Below are 25623 nucleotides of genomic sequence, written 5' to 3' on the forward strand. Positions count from 1 at the left end.
TTGTTTTTATTTTATTTCTTATAGTATGAAATGTGTTTTATATATGAATGTATAATGAAGCTTATACAAGAAAATATTTGCATCAAATAAATACAGTGCAATAGGTAAATGTCTAATATTTCAATGATGATAAATGATCGATGCACAAACCGAAATCGACATGAACAGTAAACTAACGTGCGAGCCCGTTATGCAATATGGACGGTAATGTCCATGGAAAACCGTACACCACACCGTTGAATGAAGTAATGAATAATTTTGCTGTTATCGTTTATACTCGTGTAAGGAGGTTACTACAATGTCATAATGTAGGAATATAGCTGGATCAATCTATTAAACTAGTAACGCCGCACTCTCAATGTTAGTAAAAAGTCTTAATATACTTACGAATAAACAAGTAAAACTTCATAAAATTTCTACACTAAAATCTATATGGATACTTACTTAATCCTATATCATCATCATATCAGCCCTTAACTGTCATTGCTGAACATAAGTCTCTCCTTGAGAGGTTTTGCCAGTAGTTGCTACACTTGGTAGACGGAATAGCAACCGCAGTTAAGCTTTGGAAATGTTTTAAGAGGATGTTGCCGCTCATCCCTCGCCCTCCTTAGTTGCCCGGCATATATCGTTAGCGCAGGCGGGGTGGTTACCATTCCCTTAGTCGCCTCTTACGACACTCACAGGAAAGAAAAAGGTGGCCTCTTTCATGCCGGGACCACATGGCAATCTTATATACTATTTATTCTTATATATGCTGGTATAAATTTAAAGTGAACTTAATGGTCATTAAGTTTACATAAAAAAAAAATTAAAATGGTAGATATGAGACAAATTTTGTACAAGAATTGTCGGTATGTTAAAATATACGAGTACCTATCTCTGTTCGCTCGTAATTCTGCCGCTAAGTAGCTTTGCTTGCGTGGTTGTGTTTTAGTTTGAAAGGTGGAATATGGCAGGCAATATCTTAATTAGGAATATCTTAGCCCTTAAAGATACCAACGCATGAGAAGTAGGTATTATTGGCAAATGGGCGACATTGTGTATTCTGTGATATCCATGGTACCATTAATATTCAGAGATGGTAGTTGTCACTTTTTTTCAGGTGGATCATTTTAAATAGTCTCTTTGCATCTCCGACTTGAAATAGACATAGCCTGCCAGGTGTTAATTAATAATAAACCTATATAAATATAGCAAAAGTGTCAGAGATGAAAGATAAATTTGATAAGATAATATTGAATAAGTTTTATTTCTTATAAATTTTAATACATAAGCAATTACGAGAAAGTGACTGTAAAACATGATTCCATTTTTTTAAATATATGGCTATGTGTATGCCTACATTATATGAGTACAAATCTGCAACCACAATTCTTTGATTCGGATTAACTTTTTGTTCAAAATGACAACCTACTGGCATGTTTAAAAACAAATTACAAAAGAAAGCACATTAGCAAAAGTAAAACTAATTTGTGGGATTTCTAACCACTTAAATGTGTACCTTCTATGTGCATTTTGACCACTAGGTATTTCGCTTGTTTGTATTTTTTCTATTTCTTCATAAGCATTATAGGTATGTATTATAATAACGGTATATAAAAGTTTATAAGTTTATTTAGAGTACTTCCGGTAGTACGTTATAGAAATTGTCTTCGATAGGTACTGTTTCTTCGCAAACCGCGTAAACTGTTTTGATAACGGACCGTTCACACGGCCATCCACCATGGATGACCGCCTCTCATTTTGACCAGTCTAATCGTAATTTCAGAGTGTTGGAAATAGGACAAAAAGCAGAGGCCGGAACAAGCGGGCAACTGGTACAGCGAAAATTTGAATAATGACGATCTAGCGGAATATTTTGTTCTTTCAACGCTACGGTGGTTGCGTCTTTGTTAGAGGCAGATCAGTTTGTGGCAGCTTGTTATAACACAGATGGGTACACTACTTTTGGAATACCAATTAATTTTTATTGATGCGTAGCGTAAACCACTGGATTTATGAACTTGAAATTCTAAATATTGAATTTCTTTTGTGAGTTACAGTAAGTATCTATAAAAAAGGATTTCCAGAAATTTTACCAAAAAGGAGACTTTGTACAAAAGTCATTTGCTTGGGCACCTCTGTCCTATTCGTGTTTCTAGCATGAAGCAGTTGTGTTTTCATGGCTGTGATTTGGTTTGAAGGGTGGGAAATGACAGTGAATTTACAGAGTACAGAGGATTAACATCCAAATCCTCACGAATAACAACGCATAGGAGTTATCATGGGCGAAACACTATATTCCGTTATGTCCATGGTACTGCTCATGTCTATAGGCGACGATTACCACTTTCCACCAGGTGGGACGTCAGCTTGTTTGCCATTCTAAGTTGTGTAAAAAAAATACCATTACACTTGCAAGCAGCTGGTATTTTTTTAATTGAAAACATATATCTATAATTCGAAACGTTAGGTAAAAAGGTTTAAATTTCTAAGAGTCCCTCCTCACAAGGAACTGATTCTAGTCTACTATTAATGCACAGGCCAGACGGCTTGGTTTGTGGTTTTATTTTGTTTCTTCCTTTTCTTGTAGTATTGTATTATGTTGCTGGGATTTTTAGACGCCTATAAAGAGATTTTAGTACGTAGAATACGAAATAATCTGGAGATGAAAAGAAGTGATGACTTTACAATACTTTGTAATTTTATTCTTTCTTCTCTTCCTTCACCGATGATCGACATTTTCAAAACTGAGAGTCGCGATTACTTTATCTCCAAACAGAGATAAATCTAATTTACTTAAATTAGATATGTTTTTATGATAACATGACACCTGAAAAGCATTAGGTTAGTAGCTCACATTATCTATGTGAGAGGCGCCTCCTTGCTAATTGCTTCGAAGTGGAACGCGCGGGACATAATACCAAGTTGCATACCCAACATACTCCGCCCTGCGATTTCTGCCCCACTCAGTAATGGTTGTTTTACCTCAGGTAAACATGACTGCACATTGTACGGCCCTATCCAGTTCATTGCATACTCATTGTTAGCTATGCTCTGATATTTCTACCTCGCGGCAAAGAGGCAATTTTAAACCACCATGCAAAATCATCGGCTAGATTGTTTGAAATTATTTTATAAATCAGACAAAGTAGCTATTATGATCTCTATAGTGAATTATATGAATTATCGTTGTATTAAAGGGCTGATATGTAGAATATCAGTTTGTAGGATTGAGGATAGAGTTTTTGTCTTGTCAAGTGACAAGTCAACGTTAAACTATTGATGACCTTGGTGGTCTAACGGTTTTACGATACACTGCGTTACCTTCTGATGGTCATGGGTTCTATTTCCGTATAATACAAACACTTGTATCCATGAGTATGTCTTTTAGTATTGGGCTGTGTGTTTTATATATATATATGTGTATGTTTATGAAAAAGTGTTTAACTATGTTTATCACTTGACTAGTATTTATTCATGTATTTCATCAACTGGATGAGTTTTATAGTCTCCTAATATGCTCACCCTGGAAAGCATCATTACAATAACATATATTTTATAACTATAATTCACAATAAGAGTAAAATACCATATAACTACATAAAATAATAGAAGTAACATTTATATTTTATATACAAGCTCCGTTTATTTGGAACTAGATGACGCTGCATAATATATCTGGTAGTATTTATTTATAGAGTATTTACAATGTTATCGGACTATGTGCTTTATGTTTCCATTGACTTGCAACGCCTTTAATAGATTGCCAGCATAAGCTTCCTACTGGACGGTAGAGCACAAATCTAATTGGTAAGACTCTTCTCAACTGCAAAAGAAAAGAAATAATATATAGGTAAGCATGTCTGGACTTTGGTATATGGCTTATTTATTTATTTATAAACTACTTACCACACTTACAGTATCTCAATATATCTAATTTGTCATTAAATATGTATATCAATATCTAGCTGCTGAGCAATCAGAGAATTTTTTTTTAATGGATGATAATGGAATAGTAGCCCCACCCGCGCTATCGGTATACACCGGCGGGGCACCAGTGAAGGATGATAGGTGAGGATGAAGCAGGTCAGTTAGTCCATCATGACGAATTCAATAAGATTGTTCACGATGGTTTCCAGGGGGAATCACGTGGAGGTCGACCTAATAGGGCATATTGCTGATAATGGGGCTGTCAAACTCCATTGCTAACAATCCCTTTGCCCCCGCAATCAGAGAATTGAGCAGAGCAATAATCTAATAAGTGGGAGCAAACAGAACGTGGCTTAAATGTCTTGAAGGATATTTTTAAAAGAGAGTTGTTATTTTCGTATAAATCTAATTCTGGGAGTGTCATTGGGTACATAATTTTTATTTATTTACTTTAGTTACTATTCAGCACATTAACGGCTTAACCAAGCATTATAAAATTTTGGTGACTATGTACTAATTGGTATGAAGAAAAACATGGGCTGCTTTTTTATATTAGCCAATCAGTGCATCACGGTTACGCGGACTAAGTGGCGGTTCAAAAATAATAGTTGACTATGGTCACTCAGAGTCCCAAAATAGTGCTTACTTGGTGTAAAAATTGATGATATTTGTTATGTTATATTGTCAAATATGGTCGGAAAATATTTACGGTAGTTGGACTAGACAAAATGAAACTATGTCTCACGAAGAATCGTATTATGACTTTTTTGAAGAAATATGAGTTATTTTAGGAAAACATTTCAACACAAGTTCATTCCACAACTAGAGCGTTCAAGGACGAAGATACCCTAAAACCCTATTACTTATTAGTGGACTTCTGAATGCATATTAGGAAGAGTTATTCATTTAATTTATAAATCAACATTAGACCATATTATATGTTTAGGTATGAAATATTCTTTCAAAAACCAAGAAAAGGATACGCGTCGAACATTTTACCTTTTTCTTTTTTGAAGTCTATTAAATATCAGTGGCTCTTCTTTGCTGATAGTAACTGTAAATAATTGGCCGTGTATAATTTCGCATGAAATTAATACAAATCAGCGTTTAGCTTATTTTTACAAACAATACTATCGTGGAGTTCAATTTAACTTCCTATTTATTTACAGTTAGGTAATTTTGGTTATCTGGATTATATGGAATTATTTATGATTCATATGTACCTAAATAATAGGTAACAAGTAAATACACGACATTATTATAATTTGGAGGAACTTGAATATTATTTAAGAGTACATATTTAAGCAGGTATCTAATAAAATTAACCAAAAAGAGATAAAAGTAAAGGAATTCCTAATACCAACTTTAGAGCTGCCGATAGATCTCTGTCTTATTAAAAGATTGTATTTTACAGCAATATGTTTCTCTATTACGTTTATGGAGTCTTTTGTTAGGATGTAAGTACCTAGAATGAGAGACGAAAAGCTTACACCTCAAACCTTTATCTGTTCTTTTTGCCACATGTTATACGGAATTTATTTTGGTAAAAACTATTTTCGTGATATTTAGACTGTTCCTCTTGTTTCCTCTGTACCCTGTATATTCAATACCGTATCTCACTCTTCAAACCGAAAACCAGCCATGTAAACACAACTGCTTCATGGTTGAAATACAAATGGGACAGAGGTGCCCAAGCAATTGACTTTTGTACAAAGCCTCCCTCTGGTGATCGTGTTTTATATATACTTATATGTTACATGTATAAACTCAAGATATATGTTTAATGGAAACGCAGTGTGAGGAGAAAAAGGAGGAATTGGTCACTGCAGGCACAACTAGGTAAAATGGGGTGTTCTTTCTCGTGAGGCCTGTTTCTGTTGAAAGCAATTGCAGATCATGACTATCCGTTCTGTCTTGTTCTTTGTACCCATCATTCTGCACGAAGAAGGATCTGTATGAGGCAATAGTTGGTCATCTCGTACAAGTCCTCCAATAAACCAGACCAGAACTCAGCAACTTCCATAGCACAGTTGTACTGTAAAAGTCGCTAAGTTCTTGTCCAAATATATATGGATTACTCATTGGTTTGAAAGAAGAGTAAAAAGTGTAAAGAGAGAGATTGGCACTCAGTTCTTTCTGTTTACCCCACAATCAACATGGCTCGAACACAGAAACGTCAGCTACTTCTGCCTTCATTCTATTTCTTCTTGCTAACAGCGAACGCGTTGCCTTTATATACCTAAATAGATACGAATAGTTGAGTACATATTTTGGATAGTTTGTCTTGTGTCTTAACTTTATGAGTGTCTTAAGCCCAAAACCTTAATCATGCTCCCACGTGTTTAATTAACACTTAATGTTGTTTGCTCGGTAGTAATAAACTCTATTTAAAAAGATAGTGTGCCTACAGTAGTACGACGACGTGACTGATATATGATAAAGCGGTTTGTTTAAGGACGTACATGAGCAATATGACTTATTTTTTAATTAATCATTTAACATCATAATGGTGTTTAATAGTACGAGCGTGACAAATAAAACTTAACTGTTAAATAACTAACGTACCTACCTACTTAAACTCACGTCATTTTATACAAATTGCTATTAAAATGTTTGTTTCAGTTATGGTTATAGTTACCTATATTAAGTCTATATAGAGATATGAATATGCGCATATATTGCTCATTAATATCTAATATTCTTATATTACACGTACTGTTTGAATCTAAATATCAAGAAGAAAGTCACAAAAAAGTTAAAGATCATTTTCATTCTTTTACTAATAGATAGGTTTTTATTTAGGTCTGCTGGGGGAAAGGGATTGCTAGTAATGGTCACTAAAAATCCCATTGCTAGCAATATACCTTACCAGGTCGACCTCCACACGGTTCCTCCTAGAAACTATCATGATTATCATGATGATTCCTGATGAATTCATCATGATACTGGCCTGTTTTCATTCTCATCGATCACCCATCACTGGTACTCGGCCAGCGTATCCCGTTAGCGCAGGCGGAGTTACCATTCCATTTTCATCCAATAAAAAAAATATTAGGTTAATTAACATTAACCTAATATTATTACGCGGTTCCCCTAGAAACAACCAATTAATTCTTGTTAAATTTGTCATGGTGGGCCAACTGACTTGCTTTTGTCCTTTTACTGGTGTTCTGTTAGCGAATTCCGACAGCGTAAGCGAGATTATCATTATATATTTTATCCATTAACTTAAAGAAACTTTTCATTGCTGGATACCGATTTTTTCTTATAAGAGTTGTCAGGCAGCTTGGTTATAGGGCTTTATTTCTGGATTTTTTTCTAATAATACCTAAATATATTGAATGAACATAGAACGCTGACCCTGACTGCGCTGTTGTTATATACATGTGCGCAAGATACTAAGAGTATAAAGTCTAATTGTCCATCTAGATGAATTTATCCAGAATTAATTACTATGAGTTCCAGGGGAATTTTCATGGAGGTTGACTTATCCATATAGGTATCTTAACTTAGCATATAGTTAGGATATTTTATGTACTGATTTATGCAGAAGAAGTCTTGGGATACAGCTAGTATATTAGGAATAGTAAGCATTCTCTTAATACATACGGGGATGAATCTATTCTTTTTCATTATTTTATTAGTGTCAATTTTTACTAATGTGAAATTGATGTCTTAAGAAAATGTTGCGTACATCTGTATTTGGTGTAAATGCAAGATGTAAGCCTTGTATATCAATTAAATTTATGTCTGTATTTACATTGTTTATATACTTTATAAAATAAGTATATAAAAACTTTACAATACAATATTTAATTGAGTTGAAACCAATAGCAAAAAACATTTTAAAGTAATATGTATGTGACTAAAATGTTGCAAAATTCATTAATGTAGTTCTTAATCTATGCCTAATAAAAAAAAAAGAATGAATGACATTTCAAACTACAAATTACACTGGGTTTGACATTGACAGTTAAAAAGACAACTGTCAAGAGCATTGACATTGTTGGTGACAACACAACACTAACACATGTATATATAGGATATATAAAACTACATCTTAATCTGTTTCCATTTACTTTCAAACTAAAGTTGTGTTAAATTATGTGCTGTGAAAAGTACTTATCATTGAAACTTTAAACTTAAATAATATTATAATTAGATCATAATGATAGAAGGATACGGTGCTGTCACTCAGGCCCTATTGGGGACCCTTTTAACATGGGGACTCACAGCCGTAGGAGCCGGTTGTGTATTTTTTATAAGAGGAAAGCATGTGCGTAACTGTTGTTTTTAAGGAATAAAGTGCGTTGCAATTTGTATTAAAAATAAATAAATATCAACCTTGATGTTAACTTTTGTTGTTACAGAGAAAATTACTTGATGTATCTCTTGGTTTCGCTGCGGGAGTAATGACAGCGGCCTCCTACTGGTCTCTTCTCGATCCAGCTATTAAATTGTGTAAAGACTCTGATTTGTATGGAGAAAATGGGAAGTTTGCATTTTTACCAATTGCAGCTGGTTTTCTATTTGGGGCTGTATTTGTTTTTGGGACTGACAAATTCTTAGACTACTTAGGAATTAATTCAACAAATATGATGATGTGTAAGTAACAACTTTATTTACTATTATTTAGGGTTGGCTATTATTATATTCTATTATTGGCTTGTGATTGAATTAGGTATGCCAAGGCATCTTTTCATATATCTTAATCTCTACCCCTACAAGACTTATGGTCTTTATGAATATTTGATAAAAATAGTAATTTTTTTATTCAAGTCATAATCATATACTTCTACATATAATTTAGTAAGATAATTACTTATAATCTAAGTATAGGAAAAACTCATAAAGGACTTCTTAAGAACTCAAAACTTTATGGTTTCTAAGAGATGGAAATTAATGTGGTATTTTAGGTAAAATATGATAATTTATTTATTAAAACAAGTAAATTATCATATTTTACCTAAATCATCAATATTTCATCCAGGTCTAAAAATTACTGTGATACAAAAAATTGATAAGTGTATATTATTTTTTGAGTTCATACCCTAAGCATTTTGTGACAAACTGTCCTAAAGATTTGATATAAAAATCTGTTACTTGATATAAGCTAACATCATACAGATGCATGAAATTTTTTATTTATTATGTACAAAGCAGTTTACATAACAATGTAAGGATGCGTATTTGCAAAGTTACACAAGTGTTTTTAGTATGTTTAAAATAATAATACACAATGTGGTCCACTGCACTGACAATTCACTAGAATTGTATTTTATTTCATTCTTAATTTCATAATAATTGTATGTCATATTAGGATTTTTGTGATATATTTTGTTATGTATAATTGAAACATTAGTGTTATTATATTTTCATTTTTTTTATTTTTAAGTAAATTGCTGTTTGTCTTTTAAGCCTATATTTTTAATATGAAAACAATTCAGAAGCCCGAATGGTATCAATATTCATACATACTAAAAATTACAGGATTCAAAATCTGATAAATTTTACATGTAAGTTCTTAAAGAAACTTGATTTTTTAAGGAAGTAGCTTTGGGTATCAAGTCTTGAGCCCTCAAAACAATATTTAAATAAGAAAATTATAAAAAAAATAATTCACATAGAATAGAAAAAAAAAATTAGAAACTTTTTGGAAAATTTCCAAAAAGGAGCTTAAATTGCAAAAGTAGCACTTTATTTTATTGGCTTTTGTATTATATTTCACTTTTCATTATTAATGTTTTAATAACTCTTAATTTTTCAATATAAATTTCCATGTTTGTGATGTTTGTAATATGTATAGAAACCAATGATAATATGGAGTTGTATATAATTATATGGTACATAGATACTACTGATAGATATAGCCCTTGGTATACAATTACATATTGAATATCGAAAATAGCCAGATGAATATAAATATTTGTTAGTGTGGCCATTGACAGTGGAGTAACAATAGGGTGGCAGGGCTGGCAAAATGCCAATGGTTGTGAGCTCAGAATTTTTTTTACCTTGTATTTGAGTATTTTATTTTACTTGAAAATAAATGATACGTCCCCATCAAAAGAATTTGCCACAGGCCCCAAATGGTATAGTTACGCCACTAGCCATTGAACACATATTCATTGGGAAGTGACATGAAGATCATCAAATTTATTGAAGTCAATAATATATCCTTACAGTTTTATGAAGAATTCTGCAAGAGTAATAATACTGGGAGAACCCAACATAAACCAGATATATAAACAAGCATGAGAAAGTTCAATTTACAATGTTTAGTTAAAAGAAAAAAATAGTTCTACAGAGTAATAACTTCTAATTTAGTCATAAATAATTCACATAAAAATGTCTACTTAGAATTCTGTATAATACTCATATGACTTTTTGATCTGCTAAATTATGAGTTGAGAACCATAGTAGTTTCTAAGAAAAAACGCTGTGATTTTAGATGGAAAGATAACAGCAATCTTATCATTATACTTCCCTCTTAATTTAAAAATTAACAGTTTATTTATCATAGTTGCCACTATCATCATTTTAATCATCTAATTAAATTAATGAGGATATAAGTATAACTGCTGTATACATTTATTATATCACTGTTTACTTCTTTCATACAATAGGTATTATAATATTAAATCAACTTATAGTAAGAATCTGCATTCAATTCTTATCAATCTTAAATACTTGCTACCAGATTGAAGTCCATATAATGTTCCTTATCAGACAAAATGTGGCCTTAAATTTGTAGCTATACAAACTAGATATATTTTAAGCATTATTTATTATACTTATAGTTTTTTTTTTTACATTAATGTTGTCTTAATTTTTTTTTATCAGTTTCATCATGCGATAATTTTAAATTCTTATGCAGTATATAGTTTATACTTGTCATAAATTGACTTAAATGAATGTATAATGTAACTACTCGTAATTACCGCATTTCATTTAAAATGAATTTGAGTGTACTCATACTTATTTCTGATTAATTTTTCGATATAAAATTTCTATATTAATATTATTATTATTACTATCAATTACAAGCAGTTCATAGCGACCTGTACATGAAACAAATTAAAAGTTCTTTGCATAATACAAAAAGATTAGACTAAGACATTTTATAGATAACTATGTCTAGATATCTGTCGATTACATTTTGCTATTTGACTACTCTCGCTTATCACTTGACATCATGTTGAATAACTTTATTATCAAATCCAGATCTAATAATAAATGTAGCTTGTTTCTAAACCAAAAGGCTACGCAATTAATATCATGGATTCATGGCTACCATTTGAATAATTTGAAACTTATTAAGTGTTAATAAATGTTTAATCTTAATAAGAGTTAGGCGGAAGGGTTTACTTGAAATTTTATTTGAAATCTAGTGACAGTGTTCAGGAAACTAAACAGTTTGTCTCATTGAACATGGATCTAAATATAAAAATAAAGACTTCTTTGCAAAAAATATCAGCAAAATTCCTGACAAAATTATATTGGACCACGACCAAGAATAAAACCTTATCGATAGCATAAATTTTCTATATCGTTTCCAAATTGTTACTGATATCACTGTACATATGAAAAATAATTTGTAAACCTTTAATATTAAATTTAATCCATAGATTAGTAATTGCAGCCACATTATTTTTTTATTATTAAAACGAATATTTTTTATATAAAATGAATTCTATTATTGGTCAATCGCGTCCAATAAGATTTGCATTATAGAAATCCCCATAAAAATATGAGAAAATGGATTCCGAATCCGTAAAACTATTGTAGGTTTAGTAATATATATGTGTATATGTATATTAATATAGATTACTTTTATCCTATTACAGCAATAACAAAGACTAAGGATTCCAAAGAGAAGTTGGAAGATTTAGAGATGATGACGGCGCTAAACAGGCGGCCATCAACGAGTGTGGTCACGATGGACGGTCCGCCGCCGCCCACTGACTTCGCTGACTGCATCACGAACCAGCATACGGCTCAGCGGCGGCGAGGACACCATTCTCATCATTCATTGGTTTGTATACTTATACATGTATAAATCCCGTATTGTTACGATATTCGTTCGCATTATACTCCGGAACCGATTGACTAATAAAATTTTTCTCAATGTGTATTGTTTGCACTAACTTGAGAGTTTTTGTCCTGCTAATTGAATAGTAGTTTACCAGTATGGCTTACCGGTAGTTTTAGCTTTATTATGCAAAATACACGAAATTTAATTTATATATATATGTAAGATAAGTAGATATAATTATAATATCATCATATCAGCCGTTAACTGTCCAATGTTGAATATGAGCCTCTCCCTTTTACCAGTAGTTGCCACGATAGGTAGGCGGGTTGGTAACCGCAGTTAGGTTTTGGTGATGTTTTAAGAGGGATACTGCTGTCCATTCCTCGACCATTAAGTCTAAAATACCGACGCAGAATTGCACGAGTTGCTGTTTTCTACAGCAAACATTTTGGAGAATGTGCTTAAGAACTGCATGACCTGATTCTTTTTTCACTCTTTCGATATCGAACAACCAGACAGGGCGAGAGTCTCCACTCTTACGTCGTCGACATACCACTTAAACGCACGAAGCGCTTTTTGTCTTCTTTCATCATGCATACGACCAAGGAGTGAAATTCTCTCCCTGCTTATGTTTTTTCATCCAAATATAATCTGCACCAATATAAGTAAATGTGAATAGGCTATTTTGGGCCCGCGAGCCCATCTTAGACCACATCATCGCTTTTCATCGGATGAGATCGTGATCAATCGCGGGACCCTTTAATAGTCAAAAAAGTCTCTTGATCATCTTTTACGACAGCCACGGAAAGGGAAGGGGTGATCCGTTCCATGCCGGGACTATACGAAAAATATTGTAATTTGCATTTTATTGATATTTAATGTTGTAACGTGGATATAAATCGCTATTGTGTATTACGATTTAATGTTAAAATACGAGTACTTACTGATATATGAATAATTTGTATTCGTTACATACTTATAGGAGAAATAAATATTAATCTATTTATTTATAGACTCTTAGCATTATTATGAATATAATGTAATGTGACTTCCTTATTTACCAGACGGAAACAGATCTACTTACTTTGTACAAAATTGTTCATTACCATCTTCAGTCGGCTTCTTTACTCTCTGCTTTGATCTTCAATATGAGAACTGTAACACGAAGTTCTAAAACATTTGCACTTTGCGTTTATAAGAATAATACATCATATTATAACCCGCTCATACGTATGTGTCGTATTTTTAATAAAATGTCCGATAAATGTCCTCAAATTAATATCTTTAACTCGCGTCTGAATGCTTTCAAAACCATTTTACAAACAGCCGTCAAGTCTCTTTGATATGTCCATATTTTTATATATTTTTGTTATTTGCATTTACTTGTTCATTGTTATTTGCCACATTCATATCCTTTCTATATATAATTTATAATTGAACATTTATTTGCCAATTGCTTTAACCATGCTGTGTGTACACCTGTCTGGGTCTCAATCTAGTTCATACTATTGTCTTCCTATAAATGTTTATAATGTTACTGATTGTAACCTATTGTGTATACCTTTTTAAATAAAAAAAAAAATATAATACACGACATTCCTATAGGTTTCGCCATACATGCTGATTTACTTATAGACAAACATATACATTTATAAAATAAAGCCCCTTTCTTTAGGTACTGAATCATATAAAAAGAAATTATTTGCAGACCAACGCACTATGCATTTACATATCACATTACCTGCGTCACATTTATTAATGCCCATGCAACGGCATCGCCACGTGCCGTACTAGAAACTTGGTTTATTATCGCGTTACAAAAATGATAACAATACAAACCTTGAGAAAGAAAACCAACCCATATCTAATAGGTAATCAAATAATTATACTTAAATCTGAAATAAAATAAAATTTGTAATTTAGTGATATAATACTTATTAATTGTGACGAGACGTGAATGATTACGTTTGGTCACAAAACACACCCGCTATGCAACATAGTTTCAGGGCAGATTATCGGCCCTACCGCTACCGTTCCACTGAGCAGAAACGGACCCCCATACTGGCTGTGTGGCCCCGGTATAGAATAGGTTACCCCTTCCTATCCCGTGGGTGTCATAAGAGCCGACTAAGGTAGAGCAAAGAATGGGCAGCAGCGTCCCTCATAAAAAAAAGCCTAACTGCGGTTGTCGATCCGTCTGCAAAGCGTGGTAACTACTTTCAAAACCCCCCAAGGGGCAGGCTTATTGTTCATCAGTGGACAGTTAAAGGCTGATATGATGATATAATACTGAATGTATGAAAATTTACTTCAATGATAGTACGAAGATAGTAACAATAAGGCGAGAAATTGGAATTATAACATGCAAGGTAGAAGTGATATAAAGTATCGTGTACTTTGTATCACTTCTGTTCTACCTAGATTTATTGATTCTCGTGGTATTATGTCACAAATTTGTGGATGATAATGTACACGCTTCACCCAAAATAGCAATTAAATTGACTCATTTATTTAAAAATAAATAGGACTTATATGTTGTTCTTTTAAATTTACAACATAAGTATGTCTTGTCTTTTTAATATTATTCTAATGTCGATGGTTTTGTTTCCGGTCACAATAGAAATATGTTTGGGTTCTATTGTTCTCTCCAAAAAATTAACTTCAGTTTACATAAAAACAGTATAGAATAAATACTAAAAGAATAAACTCTTTTTAACAAAATTGGATCACAATTGGCGAAGATATTGTGCAACATATACACAAAAAATAAGAATATTTAAGTGGTCGAATTGGAAGATTTTGTTTTTTATTTTACTGTTAATTTTCAAGAAAGCAGGTGTTTTTTTCTCGATTCAGTTCCAAAATATTTTTGACTTGACTGTTGAAATTGCAGAAAGCGGAGGAGAATGGTGACGGCGACCGTCGTGATAGCGCTGCGCGGTCGCTGGAGGCGCGACAGTCACAATGGAAGCGTATTATGCTTCTAGTTGTAGCCATCACTGTACATAATATTCCGGAAGGACTTGCTGTGGGTGTTTCCTTTGGTGCTGCCAAAGAACCATCCAACTTCCACACCGCCAGGTTAGTTTATGTTAAAAACATACGACAATATACTCGTAATATACAAACATAAAAATAAACAACAGCTTTTGCTCGCGGTTTTGCTCACGCGTAATTACGGACTCCTATATAAACTTTTCACCTATATGCCTTAATCTAACACTTTATCTATATAATCCAAGGAGTAATATAATATATAATTTTCGCGCTTGGCAGACGGGTAGGCTTTTGGAGTAAAACATCTCCAAAAGCCTACCTGTAGAGGGGTGCTGCTGCCTATCCCTTGACCAAAAGTTTCTATCTTTAGCAAAAAGAAATACGATCATTTAGGTATATACTTTATTTTTGTTCTATCTATCTATCTATCCATTTAAGAGCTGCGCTCTTGTTGGTGGAGCTCTTGCCACTCACTACGATTTTCAGCGAGTCTCTTCACCTCTTGATACGACACGACACCAACTCCTTCCTTGATCTGCCTGATGTAACTATGTCTCGGTCTCCCTCTCCCCCTTCTTCCTTCTATCTTACCTTCTATTATAATGTTCATAAGTTCGTCGTGTCGTATCAAGTGTCCTAACATTTATTTTTATTATGAATTTAAATTCAAATAGATATACAAGATAGTCAATTTAAAATATTAATTACTTTATAATTTATTTTTATCATGAATTAACATTCAAATAGAAATAATAGACGGTCTTATCTTTATCTCATTTTTACGAATAAGCAAAAGGTAAAGCAACCTTAGGACATTAGAAAATCGTGTGCATTGAAATAAGTGAAGATACCGAAAATTAGTCAATTACTATTTAAAATTGTTAGATAAGTCCGATTTTTTTTATACAACTTAGAATGGCAAACAAGCTGACGGCCCACCTGATGGAAAGTTGCAACCGTCGCCTATAAACATGAGCAGTACCATGGACATAACAGAGTATACTGTTTCGCGCATGATACCCCCCATGCGTTGCCATTCCTGAGAACTCAGGTGTTATTCCTCTGTACCCAGTAAATTCACGCCATATCCCACCCTTCAAACTGAAACACAGCCACGCAAATAGCTGCTTCACGGTTGAAACACGAATGGGACAGAGGTACCCAATCAATCGACTTTTGTACAAAGTCTCCCTCTGGTCTCCCGATGTTTCCACACTTTGGTAATTTTTAGTAAAAACCCTCAAAAAGAAAAAAAAATATAATGTTAATATAATCTTTTTTTTCTTACATTACGTGAGCTAAGCTCCATCTATCAGAAGTTAAGAATTATGTATATTATAGCATACGAATAAATACATTGAACTTGTATTGCTATTCTAAACAGTGTTTTTATATTCAACGCCATCTAGTTATTTAATAGTATAATAAATAGTTTAGTTCAATAATTCTTTAGTGCTGCCATCTGAAAAATATTTGTTATAACATAATTCTCACATAAGCAGGATTTCGGTTGCGAGCTGTGCTTAAGTCTACTTACATGCATTTACTGGATAGATGTAGCTACTGGAAACGATTCGCATGTATATGATACTGAAAATAGATATGTATAATTCGAACAAAGGTTAAGAATAGCACCTTTTTTTCTAGTTTCAAATTTATTTTACTTCGATTTTTATATCTACATAGTTATCTATACAGACGATTGTTACCAAAATCGCGTTAGTTTAATATGGTAATAAATAGCTATTTAGTAAGCAATTTACAAAATAATTTGTTGTGTAACTCGACCTACACTATTTTGCAATATCTCAACCCTGTTTTGGGGTTTCACTAAAACTTATTTTCCTGCATATTTTCCGTGACAACGCTAATAACGCCTATGAATATTTAGATAGGGCAAGCACGTATGTATGTTATCCGCCATTTTGTTACGTCAGTAAAAGGAACGTGAGGCACCGTTGGTGCGACGGCGGTGTCGCTGGCTGGCTCAGGAATTTCATTGATAAGTTGCGGGCGCGAGTGGGATGCATGTTAGCTGCCCCGCCACTCTTCTATTCATTCTGCGGACCCACTGCATTGCCTTTTAATTAATGGGCCTTCGGACGCAAGCACGATCTAAATTTATTGACATTATGTATAATGTATTGTGTAGCTACAACTAAGAACAAAATGACTACTTAGAAAGTTATTATTTTTAAGTAATTATAATATCAAATGAATGCTCGAATTTTAAATATTAAATAGAATGTCTAAAGATTTAAAGAGAAAGGTAATATGTATTAAAATGTAACAATTAATTGCTACTATTTCATAATTAAAGCAAAATGGGTATACTGCCGTAGACTAACTACTGTCTTTGTGACGTTTAACAACGAATGATGTGCTCTATACAATTCTTTAATTGTAAACGTCTTGCATAAATTTTGGATTTGGATATAAAAATACGGTCCAATTTGTATTGCGGCAAAACGCCGTAGAAAATTGTCACGTCTTGTTTCATCGAATGTTTGGCATAAGCCGTCACACGCCTACTTATCTCACTGGCATGGTAATATCTTATTTGACTATAGTTAATACTGCTAGTTTAATTAAGAGTAGTATAAAAAACTATATTCGTCGATGAGTTAGAGATGATGGATTTTGTTTCCGTGTTTGTACGACGTCTTTCTGTCTGGTGCGATTAGGATGCACAATATATCAGAGTAGCTAATCGTAGTGTCGTAACGAACTGCGATTAATCGGTGTATATAGAGTCTATAAAGAGTCGCAAAACGAGTGTATCGCAAACGATGGTTCATTTGTAGTTGAGTTGAGCCAAATCGCATGGCGAGCCGCGAGGGCATCGACCCGCGCGCCGGCGCAGACGTTGCCGTCACCGCCGCCGCCGACGCCGCCGCTCGGTGAAACTATTTCACTGAAAAATCAACCTTGACGATTTGTCGCGTCGTCTGAACTGATGCGTGGGTGCCTCCCGAGCGTATTCATAACCGTTAAATATTGGCACCTCTCACTAATGTACGTCGACGTACCTATTCGGACAGTCTCCGGAATTTCGCGATTCATTAATAACACCTAATGAAAAATTCTTTCGTTTAAGCCTTTTGCTTTAGTCATATGTAATACTGTAATTACTAGAAAAAATCTGAAAGTAAAGACATTTGAGATTTTTCGCGAAAATTTGCTAGGGATGTTACCAATATGCAATAAAATCTAGTCATTTTCGGATTTAATATGTCTATTTGTAACGTTTTTACGACAAAGAAGGATTTTTAGGTAATTTTATAGTTGAATTGATATTGTTTAGTTCAATTAAAAACATATTTTTTTTGTAGTCGCATAGAGAGTAGAACTTATTCACGAAAAAAAAAACCATTATTACGAATTGAGTTAATTTGGACAACCACATGACTATGGACAAAGTCAAAGCGGCGGGTATGGCTAATAGATTAAGTAGCAAAAGCAGTAATCTTAATTAGATTTGGTAGGATGTTTATAACTCACAATTATATAAAATATTAATATACCAAGTATGAATAATCATGCCACCTAACATGATCTGTCAGGGATCTTCACTTGGTACAAAGTTAAAATTTTTATCCGAAGTTATTTGCTTCCTTGCATAGTTTCTTATCGATTTTAGTAGTTTACCTAATAATTATATAGTTCTTTATTCCATAAAATGATTAAGCTTACAAAAGTGTACAGGAAAAAAAAAAAAACTATTTTAATATTCATGTAAATAACATGAAGTATTTTTAGGTAATTTTAAAATCAAATTTGAATACTGCTCAATAAAATAATTAGAAGAATCAACCGTTTCCAAAGGTTTTTTTTTCAAGGAGTTACAATTAAATAAAAAATAAAAACAAATATATGAAAATCGCTAAATATTTACATTGAGACACGAAACTTAAATTTTCAATCATTATTAACTTCTTCAAATTCTATCACCCAAAGGTGCCTCAAGTATTTCTTAATTTGAATATTTTCGTTAAACCAGACAAAACAATTTTATCATGTAATCATTCTTTTTGAATGGTTCATTAAATGTTAAATTTTAATGTTTCAATACACGAAGTTACAACTTTATAATAAATAAGAATATTTATGTAATTTTTACATTTGTAATTATATACTCCATGGAGCAGATGGAGTACTAATGTAAAGTGAAAATAAATAAGTAATCATATCTATATGCGGTAATAGTAAATGATCACCATAGCCCATGAACATTTGCAACGCTAGCGGTGTTATAAGAGTTTGAGTTACAGAACCCAGTAATTTTACTGTCATATCTTCAAACCAAACCAGTCTCCAATGTATTCCGCAGACAGTTTGCGATAACCGAAAATTGCTCAATCAGTATTCAGTTTTGACGTGGTTTGTATCATAAAATTAACGAGTTAACGTTGGTTCTAACTCTGCAGAGGGATTTAGGAACTAAAATTACTATTCTGAATTAGTTCTATCCATTGCCACTTGATACCTTATAACGTTGCTTGTTAGAGAATAGTGCATTTAACTCATTTAGCCATTAGAAAGCAAACGTACTACGTATAACTATTATATACCTTACGAATAGATTGCATAGAATTTGTTAAATAAGTAATCAGCTTGTAGAATTCAGCATGCTGCGTGTAATCATTTGGTGGCAGAATGAATAAGTGAGACAGATTTTAATGATGGAACAGAAGAACCGTGTTTGCATAGCTCTTTAAAAACTCCTTATGGTACATATTTTAACAATAGGTGACTGGGGTGGTTGTAAGTTATTGTGTTTACTTATATGTGATCTTATAGTGGTTATATGTGAAAATCGAGAGCCAAAATAGTAAAAATTTAAAAAGATCAGACACAAAACTTCATGTAATTACTGCTTTAATCCCTAGCTTTTAAACAAAGGCAACAGAAAACAAATATGTTCTAGTTATTGTCTGAAATGTCGCCAGTAGTGATCATCAAACGGTTCACTACAGTTGACACGTAGATGCACTATATGAAATTAAAAAAATATTTGCAACTCCGAAATTTACAACAAACATTTCCATAAAATTATAGTCCTAAAATGTTTACTATACATTTATTTCACGTATAAGTGGTATCAAAAATTTACAAATATAACCTTTATTTAGTTATTAGGATAGTAAGATCAATGATTTTTTTTATACAACTTAGAATGGCAAACAAGCTGACGGCCCACCTGATGGCAAGTGTTAACCGTTGCCTATAGACATGAGCTGTAACATGGACATAACGGAGTATAGTGTTTCGCCCATGATAACCCCTATGCGTTGCCATTCCTGAGGACACGGGTGTTATTCCTCTGTACCCTGCATATTCACGCCCACCCTTCAATCCGAAACACAGCCATGCAAACACAACTGCTTTACGGTTGAAACACGAATGGGGCAGTGTATATTGTGAACTTAGAAGCAATTGAGAAGAGCATACGCAATATTTTTGTAAACTACTTTAAAACCGAACTACCCACTACCATTATTATAGATAATTATGGAATTTCACGATGATTAGAAAGAGATATCTATGATTTCTGTATTAAAAAAAGAGAAGGTATAATAGGTGATATTTTTGCCAATTCTCAACTGATTACATGATTCATTTTGCAATCGTTACGCTTTATTCCCGTATTGGACTCGTATTACTTTTGTTATGATTAAAGTCGCGATCTTGCAAAATCTTACTACTAAGTAATCAGTGCGCTCCTTTATTATATAGACATCTAATTAATGCATAATTCTAAAACGATATTTTGTGTTCAACTGCACCTTTCATCTCACTATGGTCTTTCGATTGCTAATTCTGCTTTTAGGGCTTTTAGTAACGTTGTAGAGACAATATGTATTTTGTATTATTGTCAATAAATGAATCATGAATGTCACGATATTTTACAAGTTTTAAATGTACTTAATTTGGCGCAATTAAACATATTTTGAGAATAAAGATTGCTATTAATTTACTTGTTCTCGATAATTAAAATGATTATGTTTCCAATATATTATGCTTTTTTGCCATAGAATGATACTAGTTATTATTCACCGACCACGAAATTCTCTGATTTTTGGCACAACCATAAATAATTTGAATAGTGGGAGCTGGAAAATGAATGACTACCCTCTATTAGCAAGATGCTTTTTATCGAAGTATATGTTTATATATAGATAGTTGTTCATTTTCGTATATTATTTCGTGCAGTATAGATAAGAATAAAATAACTTTACGCTTTATGGAATTAATCGAATCGGAATCGCTTTATGCATTAGAAAAAATATTAATTCTTCTCGTATAAACAATCATTGATCATTATCTGTGGTCTAAATCGAACCCTTTTAAATTTTATCATACATCAAATATTTCTAAAACTTCTAGGTTGTCTGGGCATGATAAGGTGAGTTGATACTTTCTTGTTATTAATTAATTATATTTAACTGTATCTGTGTCGTCATTATCACAATCATCCCACACTCATTTACTGTTTAGTATATGGGCTCTTACTATGTTATGATGCAGTCTTGTAACAGTGCAGGCAATGTGCTTTGACCATATAATTGGTGATCTGCCTCATGCATCTATATATACTGGTCTTCGAATTTGTGAATATTTTTTAAGGGTGTTGAGAATTGAAAAACTACATTTTTTGTTAAAGAAACATTTGTTGTAAAGAAGTCTACTTGCCTTTCATCAGCCTGTCTAACCAGTATCCGGATAATTCTCAAAATACAATCTGTTGTTGTATGATTGTATATGAATGTGTACATAAGTGTTCACAATATTTTTGTTTATTGTTTAAATTACTTCAGTAGATTTTCTAAGTTTATTTAAAGCTCTTAATAAAGTGCACCTCTTATTTTTCGAAAGTTTGTTACTAAATTTAAATTTTCAAGAAAAGCGATATCATATTTTCTGTAATATAATGAAAAGTTCGTGCAGACTTTATTATTACGACGGCATGCGATAAGATGGCCGATTTAACATCGTTCTTAGATGGCGTCTGTGGCGAGAGGCAGCGCTCATGCCCGGAGGAGGTCTAGCCAGAGCGGGCGCAGGGCGGGTGGCGCCCGTTCATAATGGGAGTCGGCAAACGCTTTGTGCCCGCCGCTGTTATTATGCAGATTAACACCGGCGGGAATTTGTTCAAATATCGTAACAAGCACTCCTTCCGGCGCCGGCGCCGCTTGCGCTGCTGTTATTTACGATACGTGTCTCGGGAATGTGTCGGCTTTAGCTCCACAGATTTTGGACCCGTTTTGTCGATTTACGCCCCCTCGTTAGAACAACGTTGCAGACAACCTGATTGTAAATTATTTCGCAGTTTTAACTCTATGTTCTTATTCAGACCTGTTTCGTATAAAGGGATTTATATTTTGCGATATTTATGGAATGCTAAAAACATTAATCATCCGCAATGTATTATGTGTTACGAGACCATGTATGAGAGATCTAGTTCATTTGAAAGTATATTTAAATTAAATACGCAACATTTTCATGTGGAAATTAGGAACTAGCTAACACTCTTATTAGATTCTTGAATTTTCTCTAAACTAAACGACGAACAGACATCCTACTTTTTTTTTAAATTTATTACAAAACATCAACTTTATCATGTTTATAAATAGTTATAAAATTAATTAAAATTATACCTACACACATCTGTCAGGCAAGAATTATAATGAAAACTATAAAAATCTGTTGCATAGTTTAGAAAAACTAAACAGACAATCAAATAAATTTTTTTGTTGTACTGTTTAATGGTGGTAGTTTTTACCCTTACATTACTAGGGAATTGTTTTCAATATTTATTAATATGTTATTAATTAAAAAGAGATGCGATATCAATACTGTTTAAAAAAGCGTTGCGTCTTGCGTATTTTGCGGTTGGCGTGCGATTTGTCGATCGGTGCGGGGCGGCGCGGGCGGGAGCCGCAGTTCGGTCCGACAGCCCGGTCACATTCCTGCGAAGCCTCCGACCCTCCGCCCTGCCGCACCACGAGCTTCTACCGCTTTCCCCTGCTGGATGGAATGTCATTCCTATATATTTCATATCAATGTACTCCCTACTGAACAATAAAATAGACCTGAGACTTTTTGCCAGCTGATTTTGTGATACTATTGAAAGTCTGTGACATTTCTTTAAATAGAGTACGAAAACAAAACCCGTCGATCGAATCTTATTGTCGATATTATAAATTAAGATTAAACTTTTTCTCTAATATAATCGAGAAATCTTCTGATTGATGTCAATGCAAAGCAAAACGATCTGTATCTCCTAAGGTTTTTTTAATACCGCCGAAATAGAAGAACTTGTATACATGCAGTATACAAGTTACAGGTTAAGCCTTTTAAATTATGTCTTTTCATATCCATGATATAATTTCATATCCTGACAGATGTGCCAATCAATATACACCAAAAATTATCTTTTGGCTTTAGAACTTCAATAGTTCTGTAGTTCTAGAGCCAATAGATGATTCATTAAACCACAAATTTTACGCAAGTTCCATGCGTGACCTAGGCATCAAAGAAAGAAAATACCGATGGGAATCTGCTACGGGTAAAACTAGTGGTATAACAAGAGTTATCGGATTCCCGCGTACTATGCCGATATTTACAGTTCCCATGACGAAGATTTCATTCGCTTGATACGCTTGTGTTTGTTTTTCATTTTCCCAAGAAATGTTCTAAAAACACTATGTTATTGTGTGATTTTAAATTGGTTTATTTCTAAATTGGTAAAATTTGCTTGTTGTATTTTTTTTTATTGAATAATTGAATGAAGAAATTGTAACTTCTGCGAAACTGCGCAATCACAAGCAAAACATGTAATAAATTCTATCACTATACAATTTTAGAATAAAATACGAGATATTATATTTACGTCTGAATTTTTATAGTTTCCTACTAACTCATCATCTTATTTCTTATTCAGTATATACAATTGACAAAATAATGTTCTACTAGTATTTTATAAAGCTTTGTGACGGAATGTCACCGACATTAATCAGATTATTGCTTTTTTTGTAATGTTTTTATTTATAAAGTGTTGCCTTTATTATTTGTATCAAAAGGTTCCTTTTATCTTTGTAAGAAACATAAGAAGTAGAGGGATCAATACATTAACGATAATAATGTTTAAGTATTATGCACAAAGTAATTAATTTTCCTAAAAATGCATTTCATATTTACGACGTAGAGGCATAATGCTTATAAGAGTGAAACTTTATTGAAAATCTATAATCCCGCTAGTGGCAATGGGATCAAAGAAGCGTCCGTGGTTTAACCGGTCTTGTAAGGAAGCTAGATTAGCTCTACAATCTGCATATAAGGCTTAGACTACGGCTCGCACTAACTCGGATCCTGGGATCACTGATGCAAAGCGGAAATTAAACGCTGCTTCGAGGCACAGTAAGCGAGTTATTGCCAGAGCTAAATTTGAATTTGTGGGCGGAATTGGTAGGCGACTATCAAGCCTTCCTTCTGGTAATCGTGCTTTCTGGTCACTTGCCAAAGCCGACCAAGGAAACTTTTGTCAGTCGTCTTTTCCACCACTTCGGAAACCGAATGGTAACTTGGCCTACAGTGCTAAAGAGAAAGCCGATCCTTTAGGTAATCTCTTTGCCTCTAACTCGACTATGGACGAAGGTAATTCTGCACCACCTACCATCCCGTGCTGTGGAAGGTCTATGCCGGAAATTACCATAACACAATGTAAAGTCCGGAGGGAGTTACTATCCTTAGACGTTCATAAGTCGAGTGGGCCAGACGGTATTCCGGCAGTGGTCCTAAAGCAGTGTGCTCCGGAACTATGTCCTGCACTAACGCGCCTCTTCACGATTTCGTACTCCACAGGGCAATTTCCTTCGACATGGAAGACCACCCTACATCCTGTACCTAAAAAGGGCGATAAGTTGGACCCTTCAAATTACAGGCCGATAGCGATCGCCTCCCTTCTTTCTAAGGTGATGGAGCGTATAATTAACGCACAGCTATTGAGATACCTAGAGGATCAAATTTATTGAGTGACCGCCAATACGGTTTTCGCCATAGTCTCTCAACTGGTGACCTCTTGGTATATCTTACTCTCGCGCGCTTACTCTGGCGCTCGCTGTCAGTCTTGATATTGCAAAGGCTTTTGATCGAGTCTGGCATCGGGGTTTTCTATCGAAATTGCCCTACTATGGACTTCCCGACAGCCTTTGCGAATAGGCTGCCAGTTATTTGTCCGGCAGATGCATAAAAACCGTTGTTGATGGTTGCTGCTCCGAAAGCATGGACATTAACGCTGGCGTCCCGCAGGGCTCTGTGCTGTCCCTGATATTGTTCCTGCTGCATATTAATGATATGTTGTCCTTAGGTGACAGCACTGGGGATGCTCATTATACGGGTCGTACCAATGTCCCTCATTCCATCGTGGAGGATAATCGTGAATAGCTTGTGTCTTCGATTGGGGACGACAAAACTTACTCCAGGTTAACCCCGCTAAAACACAAGCTTGCGCGTTCACTGCTAAGAAAACCCCATCTGCTGTGGCTCCACAGTTACAAGGCACGTCTCTTAACATTTCTAAAAGCATTGGGATCCTTGGTGTCGACATCTATAGTGATGTACAATTCCGTGGTCACCTCGAAGATAAGGTGAAGCTGGCATCCAAAAAACTCGGT

The 25623-nt window shown here is 33.8% G+C and overlaps 1 protein-coding gene across 1 annotated transcript in view; it reads left to right on the forward strand.

Annotated features, from left to right (window-relative positions):
• Window positions 1-7918: 7918 nt before the first annotated feature.
• The window catches only part of LOC113521353 (zinc transporter ZIP11), a 71550-nt gene continuing 53845 nt past the window's right edge, over window positions 7919-25623 (forward strand). Inside the window, exons 1-4 of the mRNA XM_026906875.3 lie at window positions 7919-8191; window positions 8286-8520; window positions 11763-11950; window positions 14844-15031. Coding sequence (XP_026762676.1) covers window positions 8084-8191; window positions 8286-8520; window positions 11763-11950; window positions 14844-15031 — 719 coding nt within the window. The 5' untranslated portion in view covers window positions 7919-8083. The remainder of the gene's footprint in view (window positions 8192-8285; window positions 8521-11762; window positions 11951-14843; window positions 15032-25623) is intronic.

The sequence above is a fragment of the Galleria mellonella genome, unplaced genomic scaffold, assembly GCF_026898425.1.
Source record: "Galleria mellonella isolate WM207_F2 unplaced genomic scaffold, CSIRO_AGI_GalMel_v1 utg55, whole genome shotgun sequence".
Lineage (NCBI taxonomy): Eukaryota > Metazoa > Arthropoda > Insecta > Lepidoptera > Pyralidae > Galleria > Galleria mellonella.